This window comes from Oryzias latipes, chromosome 10, assembly GCF_002234675.1.
Source record: "Oryzias latipes chromosome 10, ASM223467v1".
Lineage (NCBI taxonomy): Eukaryota > Metazoa > Chordata > Actinopteri > Beloniformes > Adrianichthyidae > Oryzias > Oryzias latipes.
In genome coordinates this window covers 21948605-21960105 of record NC_019868.2, presented here as the reverse complement: position 1 = coordinate 21960105, position 11501 = coordinate 21948605, and the positions used below count along the sequence as shown (strand labels likewise).

The following is an 11501-nucleotide window of genomic DNA, read 5'->3' as shown; positions in this document are numbered from 1 at the left end:
CGCAGCGGAAACTATGTCGGTAAATATGTCTTTAAATTTTGTCTAAAAACAGCATAATAATAAATAAAAGACCACTGGGAACACTTTTAACCCTTGCGCTATCCTATGAGCCCATCTTTACATTGACGTGTTATCCTTACCATGACAAAGGTGGATAAAACTGGAGGCATACCAAAAAAAGTAAATTAAAATAAACTTATAATAACTTAGGAATGCTTAGATGAGCAAAACCAGTTAGCATTATAATCCTGTTCTAATACTTGGTCCTACAGCTAATACGATGAGTGAAAATGAAATGATAAAAGGTAGACATGTCACAGTTGGCCTTGTGCTTATGATTGCATAATTAGCTAAACAAGCTCAACATTCAAACTCCTACCTGGTCATGTAAGGTGTTCCACAAGGAAGTTTGCTGCCTCAGAAAAGGTGAAAGACCATGGTGTCAGAGGCTCATCCATGTAGACTCTTCATGTATGAGCCTCTGACCATTTCAGTCATTTTGTCATCTTTGGGGCAGAATTGTTGATTCCAAAATAGATTTTTTTCCCCCCAGACCAAACGTGTGCAGAAGTTTCAGTGGACTTTTGTTTAGGGGGAGGAGAAAGGAGGCAAAAATAACAAAACCAAAATCCCAATTTAAGCCCTTAATGTAGGTACATATAACAAAATCCATAGTCCCTTCTGATATATTTTCTTCACTGAATGATTAAAAAATACCAAAAACCTTTTTTTCCCCCAGTATTTTTCTTTAATGTTGCTCTAGTTAATTTGAGGACAGATGCTTGTCCAGAGGCAGGATCCTCCTTGTAGCCTGGTTATCATTTCTTTTTATTATTATTGCAGAACAGCAGGCTTCTGTTTGATTGTTTGGAAAACGGTTTTAACAAAATAACAGTGCATTCAATTTAAATGAGTAATTCGACCAAGACTTTGGGTTCACTGAAGTTTTGACAAACCAGAACATGAAGGGCATCCAGGCAGGAATGAAAATTTCCTGGTCATTTTTGCTTTCCGTATTTCAGCGAGAAACATGTCAAAACACAAACAGAATCTGTAGCTCACAATCAGCAATGACGGGAGCACAATATTTCACTTTTAGAAATTCATGAATAGTCCACTTTGATTTTTACTGAGATGTTAAGCAATTATTGGCTCACTCGGTGTTCAACAATTGCATCATCTTTTGTCATGGTTCAGATACACATTCAAAGAGTGAACAATAACTAACAATAACTAATGTCAAGGCAAGCTATAGTTGAGATAAAAGCGATTTCAGCTTGATCAAAGCATTTTTTCACTTAATTTCTTTCCCCTGGAACACTGAGATAGAATTATATATTGTGTTATCACTGATCAAACTGTTTACATGATTTTGAAACACCATCATGATGGCTCGGTGTGTTCACCAGCATCTTGGTCCTTATGCAACACGTAAGTTCATCCAAAACAACACAAATAAAGACAAATGCATTCATTTAGGGTATATGGCAACAACAAAAATGTAATTATAGCAAAGAAAGCAGCTTTAAAACATATGAAACATACATGAAATAAAATAAAATGCGCATTATTTTCAGCGCTGCAGGTGACTCGCGCGCTGTCTGATCAAGGCTGCAGAATAGGAATGTCTTTTTTCAAAGGAATGTAATTAAATTTAGGACTTTACAGTATTAAAAATAAGATGTTTTTGAGTTTGTCAAAGAAAGAAATGGATGCTTTCTCAATCCCTTTGCCTTTAGCTTGTGCTGTGCCAACATTCCTTTATGTTTTACTTCTTGTTTATAGATGGGGATTAGGGGAATTTGAGGCGCCCAATTCATTTTGCACTTTACCCCAATGTCTGTGTGTCACTCTGAGGAATTTTAAATCTTTTAGTGGTGTTTAGCTAATGCTTTAAAACTAAAAGGTATAACAAAAATTTTTCCCTCTGCAGAATATTGCGCATAGCAAGTCGGATTTGGATCTTATTCCACTCAGATGTGCACCAATGTTTTTACACATAACTAAGGAAAACACATTTTGAAGATGGATAATTTTTTTTCTTTGGAGTCTCAGTTGTTGAAATATTTCATTCTAAATCCCAAAAATTCAGATACTAAAACAAAAACTTTAGAGTACAATTCAGCTGCTATTGAAAAACAGTAATAGCATATTTGAAACTGTAATATTTAAATGCGCCAGAAGGGGTCAGTGAAAACTTTGTTTTTGCCATGAGGGATTTGTTGATGCGATTTGCCCTTCAAGGTCACTGTACCGGACCAACCTTTAGCCTAAATGCAATGTAGCAAAAAGAAGCACAAATACAATACAAAAAAAGAGTACCGCAAGTGACCAACAAAGACAAAAAATGAGTTAAAAGCAAACTTCAGGTGAAGTAAACAATTATGGTTTATTGATAAGTTTCCCAGAGGAGTCTCATTTCAGTGAATGTATAAGAATCATCCTTTAATAATACTGATTTAGTACAACATGACATTCAGTAGGATTTCCCCTCGCAGTGAGGGGGGGCATCCATTACCGCTACTGCTTTTGGGATCTAGGACAGAAGTCATCTGTTGCGTAACAAAAACAAAACAAAATAAAAAGTAAAAACAACAAACTGGGGACAAATATTGTAGATAATGGAGTATTAGAGTGCCACAAAACTCTAGAGTATTAAGACCAGCTAAAGAATTCGCACATTACAAGCCACTTCCTCTTAGAAATATAAAACTTGATATTCTCAACAATATTCTACTGTGCTGCATAAAGGTAAGTCTATACACTGTACATCGAAATATACTTTGAAAAAACAGATTTCACAGTTTTAAAGACTTTATTTAAAGTATAAACTGTTTTTTTAAAACACTTTCTTACATAAATTATTCTTTTCGAGGGTGACTATTATTTGCCCTGTCAGAAAACTGAAATGAATACAAAAACAAAAAGAACATTAATTACATATTTTACAAAAGAAAGTAAGCTCGTCCGATAATGTTCACTAACCGTAAGTAACCGGTGACTCATTCATGATTGTCATATAGTACTAAGAATAAATAAATTAAAAAAAAAGGAAAAAAATTAAATAAATACTAACTGAGCATGTCTTCAGGAGTGGTGTGTTTGATCGTTCTGTACAGAAGTGCCCTGGTGAAAGTCTCACAATTCTACTGCGACTGAAACGTACAAAACTACGGCATCTACAGTATACGCAACATCCCGAAATTTAGTGTAGTCTGACACATATGTAGGAGTATGATTCCTCTTCCCATTGCAAAATAAACAAATGCAGTGTGGTGTCACTGTTCACAGATATAGTCATCGCTATTTTATGTTTTTTTTTAACTTTGCTTATTTAAAAAGTTGAATCTTTAGCCCAGCTTAGATTTCCAGGGATGCCGTTTTCCTGTGTTTCACTCGGTTGGATGTGTGCTGCGCCAACAGCATGGACTGATCCGTGGTGGTCAATGGGAGGCCTGAGACAGGGAAACGACTCGCTTTTGCCTTGTATCTCTGTGTGTGACGTCCGCCTCTCAAGTGTCCTGTCAATGGCTGCCTCTCTGAAGCGGCCCGGTTCTCTGTTTTGGTCCCTTTGCCTTCGTTCTATATATGAATGTGAGACAGAAAAGCCTTGATCGCAGAAGCAACGCCCTCCAGGGATCAGCTGCTAATCCTGACCGTTGTCAGTGTGACCCAGAAAATATGGGTGAAAATATCACTATCTTTTGTAAAAAGGGGACTCTTCTTATTCACTAAGCAACAGTTCTCAAAGTTCTCCAGTGCTTTTCCAGTTGTTCAAAGTTTTTTATAAAAGAAGGAAAGGTTTGACTAAATTCCGGTTTATTTTTTGCCAGTATAATCAACAATGTTTTGTTCTGATAAGTCATTCTTTTCAGAAATCCCTGCAACGGTCTGCGAATAACCCCACTTGTTGGGTTTTTTTCCTCCAAAGGTTTTGACAGGAGTGCAGTTAAGAAGGCAGGGCAGGAAAAAGGGACAGAACTGAGACACTGTAAAGGGGTGGGGGGCACAGGAAGGAGTTCAGGTGGGCTGTTACCTCTTTCCCATCTCATTCTGTCTGAGAAACTGGATGTTGTTGCTGCTGTCAGCCAGTTCTGGGTACTGCTCCACGGGGAGCACGTAGTAGCCGTCGTAGCCCTGCACTCGGCCTGTTGTCAGGAGCTGCTGCCTCTCTCCTTCCGTCCAAAGGCGGCTGCCTCCTTTGCCGTCCCTCACTCGCTGCTGCTCCTTGGCCCAGGCCCCTGCCAGGGCCCTCTGCCTGGCCAGCTCCAACAGTCTTACCTTTTCTTCATCCACCACGTCCACTGCGAGCCCGTATCGAACATTAAGAACCAACGACGGAACTGCAAACTCCACCGTCACGCCTCTCCTCGACCGGCCGCTCACTGTCACATTGACGCCACTTTCTAGCGTCTTACGGCCGTTTGTGAGCCCCAGAGCCAGCAGGTCGCTGTCAGCGGAGCCCACTTTCACAAAGTAGTGACAGTCCCTTCCGTCCTGTGTGTAATGAGTGCCTTCGAGGTACTGAGCACCGTTGAGTATGAGAGCCACTTTGCGGCTGTCATCGCTGGCCAGTGCTGACACACCAGCCACCACTCGACCCTCCTTCAGCGCCAGCATTACTCCTCGCCCTATTATCGGAGTGCTAATGCCAAACCAGTGGCCGGGCTTGTCTTTGCGTCTGCGGCGCTCCTTATTGAGCAGACGACCCTCAAGAGCCATGAAGGCCTGATTGTGGCGCTCTGCAGCCTGCTGGACACCGGTGATGAGCTACACAAGAAAATGTGAAAGAAAGCGTTACCATAGAAGAACTCACAGAGAGGCCAGCAAGCTCACATTTCCTGCACCGTAAGCTGTACCTGTCCATTTTCGCAGTGCTGGGTGGCCTGCAGCTCATATGGTGGCTCTACAAAGTACAGGGAATGGCGAGGGAACCCTGGGATTATGTTACTGAGCTGAAATCCAAACATCACCAGCCAGCTCTTCACATCTGCAGCAGCAGACAAGAAGGAACACAGTTTGATGAATGATGAAACTAAACACAACAGCGAGAACGATTGATTTTACCAATCAATTTTAATCACGTTTTACCGTTTCTCTGAATGCTAGAAGTACAGTGCCAGGATGTAAGTGAGCTCGTGCAAGTGTGTGTGTACTGAACTAAAATTAAAAGCTAATAAGAAACTGACAGCTTTAAATGTATTTATAGATACAATGTCAAAATATGAGCGCAGCAAAATTCTGTCTTATTCACCAAACACTTTACCTGTGACGTAGTTTTTGACATCCAGCATATCGCTGAGTGGATTGTTGTTCTTGAACATATAGAGATTAAACGGAGACGGGTCTTTTCCTATTTTGGACCACATGCTGTAGTCAGGTGAGGTCCACCGTCCAGCCAGGACGTCATAGTCCCGTTGGGTGAAGTGGACCAGCTTCGTCAGGGCGTCGTACAGACCGCCATGGAAACCCACAACCAGCTGGAACTCTGGATTAGAGTCAAGGTATACCTCACCGTAAGCTGTGTACTGAACCTGCAAGGGGCAAAAAAAAAGGTCAAATTGTGTATTTTTATGAAAATTAAGAAAGTAGCAGTAGTATTTCTAATATCCTGATGATCCATTTTTATTGAAGATCCAGTCAAGAAATTGTTTCTCAGGAAGCACACAGATTTTCTTTTCTAATTATTCATTGAAAATCAATAGCTTAAGATGGGATAAAATGGGATTTTTCCATCTATTTCTTTCTACATCTTGGATGTTCTTCTAATTTTGTATATTTTTATTGTTTTGTGTGCGTGTGGTGTCCTTGGGGGTTTTGAAAGTCGTTTTTCAAAACTTTTATTGTTATTGTGTGACAGCTATAATAGCTAAATTTTTAATGCTGGAAAAGCTTTTAGAATAATAGTCATGCCTCGTCAATGTAAGGAACTCAAAAGCACCACAAGGAATCATTCAGTATACTGCACTGAGGGTCGTAAACTCCTGTATTACCCTAGTGCACAAATATATAATATTACCAAACACTTCGCACCTGCAGGTTCATATCCAACCTAATTTTTTTCATTACAAGTGCAGAAGAAATATTAATAAAACCAAAAGCTAAATCAGAACCAAGAACACCATGTTAACATTTCATCACATTTACTTTCTCAATCAAATATCAGACGTTACAAATGTTTAGTGAAAAGAGTGAAATAAAAAATTAAATAAAAACATGCCAGTGAACAAAGGAACTGTCTCTCACCACTTGAATGTATTTTACTCTTCATATTTTTGGAGCTGTTCGCGTATACGTTAGCATTTGCAAACAAAAGTGTCCATTTGTATGACAAAAAATGCAAATGTAGAATAATTTTGAACTTTTGCAAATGTCCTTGGTTAAAGGACACCTTTTGCCCCTGATATTTTCTAATTTTAGACGTATTTTTAAATAGAAAAAAAAAGGAAAGACGAATTTAAGGTATTTTGGAGGAGACGGCAAACTGATTGGCTGCTGAGAGGCGACAGTTTCTGATAGTTTTTTTCTTTTTCTTTCAGACCTTGTTCCTGTCGAAACTCAGAACTGAAGTATGTGTTGCTAGGTTTGTATTAAAACAAACACTTGTGCATATGTAAATGCTGTCATAAGGACCTGAAACAAATATTTCTGATACTATTTTGAGGGGAGCAAAAACTTTTTCACAGCTGTAAAAATATTTGTCAGACATGCTTAACATTTTTACAAGTACAAATATTTAAAAAGACAAAAATACATATTATAAAGCACGTTTTTTTTTTTTACAAACACAAACATTTTGTTTGCAGATACTAAAAATCTTTACTTGTTAGGCACCACATTGTAACCGCAAGTTACGTTTTATGTGAAATTACTATAAAAAGAGTTCTTTTGAACGGCTGTTTAGCCTAACTGCTTCATCTAAAAGAGGAATGGGTAACTCCTATAACACCACCCACCATCTCAAAAATTAGTTGTAGTGTTCCAGTTTTCCGTAAGAGAAAAAATTTATAGCCTTTAAAAACAAAAGTTATAATATCCCACTACACATATTTTTCATGTGACTTTTAAATCCACGTTTTAAATATTTTATTACTTTAAATCTTTTTAGATACCTTTTTTTTAAGAAAAGGGCAAAATTGCAGACAAAGTTACATTTTCTCTAGCAGAAACAAATCAACGTTTTTTTTAAACCCTTAAATCACAGGAAAAGCACATCTTTCTTCAGTCAAACTGTTGAAATGATTAAACTCTGTGAGAAACTCACAGGAACTGTGTGTGTTACCTGTTTGATCATCTGCCCGTTGCTGCTAAAGACTGCTAGCGGTGTGCCGGTGTTGTCCGATGCAATGTAATACTCCTCTCCACTGCTCACTTCCATCGCAAACAAATGACCCTAACAATCAAATTGTTAAAAATTAAATTCTCATTTAATCTCATGACTTATTTCCGTTGATATTTTTTGAAATTCTTTTTATCTGCATATCAGCCTATTTCGCCATCATTTGCATAAAACTATCCAGACAAGCTTAATCAATATTTGCTGATATATGCAAATATAAAACAGGGGATCAATAAATATTGCACTTTTTTTTGTCAAACTTGTGTATGTATACCTGCAAGTCATAGTAGAGTGATGAGATGTCAGAGCTGGAGTGATTGAAGATGTGTGTCACTCTGGCTGGATGGTTGAGGTCAGCATAGAAGAACTGAAGGTGTTGGCCCAGGCTGTTCCTTGTGGATACCCTTCGTCCCAGCCCATCATAGTGATACACAACGCTCCAGCCTCCCGACCCTCTATTGTAGGCCCGCATGAGCTGACCCTTGGAGTTATAGTCAAAAACGTCGGAACCCCGTTGGCTGAGGAAGCCGTCTTCGTCCACACGGTACTGGACATCCCCTAGGCGGGTAATGCGGTCTCTGAGGTCATAGCGGAGGGGCAAAATCCGAGCGCTGTTGCCAGGATTCAAAAGGTGCAGGTTACCGTTGAGGTCGTAGCTATAGCGCCAGGTAGACCAGTCATTCACCTGCCATAACAACATTTGTAATTGTTAAATAATCATTTATTTTTTCCTACAAACTAGAGAAAACTAAATCAATAACTTCTTATGACCTATCAACCGTTTTTGACTAGAAAAAGTAAAAAGAATAACAGATTTCCCAAATCACAAAACAAAAAGGTCAAGACACAACGGAAAAATTGTTTCCACACATTTGTTTTCTTATAGATAAGCTACTCCAATGACCCAACACATTGAGTTACAGTAAATAAGTTGCCCTACACACTCAGCTTGTTTCAAACAAAACTTTTTGCTGACACAGACCAGGAAATACGGCCATTTTTTAATCTCAAATCTCGACACCTGCTGTCTGTCACTCAGAGGCTGGCGTTAAAACAGCTTCTCAAATGCAAATCTTTTGATGCCTCAGCTCCCAAATGGTCCTTAGAGCCTTAAGACATTTAGGAGGAAGCTAAAGCTGGAATTTTCTGCCCTTCAGACTATGCTACAGCCCTCCACTGACTGAATGAGTGTCAAAAATCTCTTTTCTCACTGTTTTTACATTACTGTACCTGCAGGCTTATTTGATTTTTAATCTAGATAAACACATACTGAAAATGTTTGGTGGCAAATTGGACTGTTTTCTTCCTTTTTTCTTTTTTTTTCTTTTTCTTGTGGTTGTAGAAAACCATCAATGCCTCTGTTAGTTTCTTAAATTAAAATTTATATTGGTGTTGTGCAATTATTCATAAGGCTTTGACATATTTTTCCACCATTTCTTTCAATAAAAAAAACATAAATCTGCAGTCTGACAACACCAATGTCAGAATTATTGCCTGAAGTTTAAAACACCAGTCTCTCCATGCAGAAAATGTACCTTGACACCGGTGAGCTGTCCGTCTCCATCATAATCATAACGGTATTGAGTGGTGTTGGCATAGGGCCCGATCTTCAGCTCTCTTTTCACCACCCGCCCCATACTGTCATACTGCACCGTCATCCAGTACATGAGGGAGCGGAAGATTTCGTATTGGACCTCCTTGATGCGGCCATGGGTGTCAAAATGCTTACTCAGTGTCATAACAGCTGTGGTAATAATTTGATTGATGTCATAGTAAATGACCCCAAATTTTCCAAAGTGCTCCACCTGCAACACAGAGGGAAAGGGTTCAGAGAAGAGGTGAGCCCAAAATAAAATGAAAGAGGTTTTCGTCTACAGTGTGCAATAGTTATGTTATTAGGCTAAAAGGGAGCATAAGCCAGGAAAAAAGCTGTGCACCTTTCCAGATATCTCATCATATCTGTAGAGGTCAACAGGAAGTGGCGTCTCACTGATGACGGGCTTCATACTGGCAATACGGAAACTGTTGTCGTGGTAGGTGTAGTCAAACCTAGCGTTCACCATCCCCTCCTCACTGAATCGATAGATCTGCTTGTCGATTAGTGGGCCCATTTTGCGATAGCGGATTGTGCAAGAGAAGCCTCCGCTCTGGAGGTTGACCATCTTCAGCACTCCAGCGGTCTCGTCATATCCAAAAGTGACAGCAGTGCTGTCGTAGACAATCTCTGACAGCTTTGCAAGCTTGCCGTACTTGTAGAGGACACGGCGGCCGGTGCCCAGGTACTGCGTTGCCTGAGGTCTGCCGTCCTCGCTGAAATCGTGGATGATGGAGGCGTTGCTCTCCGGAGGGTTGTATGTGTTGCGAATGTACCCGACGGACACGTGTGTGAACATGGTGTGGCGGGCGACGCTGGGCATTGTGACAGCAGTGACCCGACCCGAGGTGTCAAACTCAAAGACGTACTGTCTTTGGCTCTGCAGCAGAAGCACCATGGACTGTAAGACAGAGACAGAATTTAAATATGGATTAGTATAGCAGCATTATCAATGGATGGCTTGCCTCCTGTAAAATAGCACCTGGAGTAATTTGCTCTTGCTTGACAAATCCGTGCCTTCATAACCATAAAACTGATGTATTTTTTTTCTCTTGGCAATAATATCCCAATTACTCTTTGCAACGGCTTTTTCTTGGAACAATTCAACTGTTGGAAGACAATTTTGAATACTTATGGACTTACTTTGTCAAGGTAGCTGTAGCTCCACACCTTCCCATCCACAAAAGAACGAGACAGAATACGACCCTGGGAGTCGAACTCTGTCCTCTCACTCATGCTTCCTCTTTGCAACCCAACAAGCTGTCCTGTGCTTGAATAGGAAACATTGACAACAGCCAGGCTGCTGCTAGGCAACCACATCGCTGGTCGGCCCTGAACGTCATACATGATGCGCAAAGTAAACTTGCGGTGATCATCGTAAATCTTCTCTGTACGCGTGTTGCGATCAAAATCAATGGATAGAAGATTTCGTCCGTGGGCCTAAATACAAGAAAAAAAGGCATCAAAACATATTAAAGGAAAAACTATAGATGTTGCGAATCCCATTTTGACGTTTCTAAAAAGATGAATTACCCTGAGCTTCCGTCCGAATACTGTGATCTTGCCCTTGGTCTGCTCTTTGCGCAAACGCCACTCAATCGAGTTCAGGCCATTATCTGTGGGCAGTGTGATGTTTCTTCTGCCAATCGTAGGACTAACAGAGCCTGCAAGGATGTGAGGTTCTGTGTGGAAACTGATTCCCATCCCGTTAGCGTACATCACTCTGAGGGTACCGTTGTTGCAGAGCTGGTAGCTGTTCCTCACTTGGTCTGTAGGGGTGAAAAGTGTAAGACAACAGAACACAAGAGAAAAGGCAAATCAGTCCAACATTCAAAACAGGACGTAAAATTATGTTTTATATCAATCATGGTTTTAGTTAACTTAAAGAATGAAGAGTCCTTATGTAAAATTCTAATTCCATCTCTAAGAACAACATGCTTCACAAACATTATGCATGTTTTTTTATTTTTATGCCAAAGACTTTGTTATGCACAGAAAAGTTGTAAGAGAACATCAGCAATATTCTGATGTCCTTTACTGCTGTCATTTGAGCTCAGCTTTTCACAATTTTAGATCGCTAGATGAAAATCTGAACCTGAAAGGCTGTAGATAAAAATAAGGGACAAAATTGGGGATTTCTTCTGGTTTTTATGTAAACATGAACTCATATTAAAGCAAAAACCAGTCAGAAGATAAGACTAAACAGCCACTCCATTGTGGCATCATGCTAAAATTAAAGATCTGAGACATTTTAAGCTCATGTCAGTAAAAGGCTGAGATCCAATCCATGCATCAGATTTGACTTCTGATTATTTCAAATGAAATCAAAAACATTCAGGACAACAATAGCCAGGCTCAGCAGACGTCGATCTCTTTATCTCTGAAATTTAATGCGACTCCCACGAGAATGGAAACTGATAAGCGGATGCTTAAACAGTGAGGCTAATTTCCCTCTGATGTCTGAAAACAGTGTCTTGATTACAAAGAAAAAGATAAAACTGTTTGGAGGTGAGATGCCCCCAGACAAAGAAGGAGCATTTCATTACATAAGGTGCACGGATGAGATGT

At 39.8% G+C, this 11501-nt stretch overlaps 1 protein-coding gene across 10 annotated transcripts in view; it reads right to left on the bottom strand.

Annotated features, from left to right (window-relative positions):
- Window positions 1-2364: 2364 nt before the first annotated feature.
- Window positions 2365-11501, bottom strand: part of tenm2 (teneurin transmembrane protein 2) — a 232751-nt gene continuing 223614 nt past the window's right edge. For all 10 annotated transcript variants that reach the window (XM_020706715.2, XM_020706718.2, XM_020706717.2 and 7 more), the window contains 9 exons: window positions 10467-10702; window positions 10077-10373; window positions 9277-9834; window positions 8875-9144; window positions 7614-8024; window positions 7283-7393; window positions 5267-5534; window positions 4860-4990; window positions 2365-4770 (listed from right to left, as the gene is read on the bottom strand). In XM_020706715.2, coding sequence (XP_020562374.1) covers window positions 4033-4770; window positions 4860-4990; window positions 5267-5534; window positions 7283-7393; window positions 7614-8024; window positions 8875-9144; window positions 9277-9834; window positions 10077-10373; window positions 10467-10702 — 3020 coding nt within the window. In that variant the 3' untranslated portion in view covers window positions 2365-4032. The remainder of the gene's footprint in view (window positions 4771-4859; window positions 4991-5266; window positions 5535-7282; window positions 7394-7613; window positions 8025-8874; window positions 9145-9276; window positions 9835-10076; window positions 10374-10466; window positions 10703-11501) is intronic.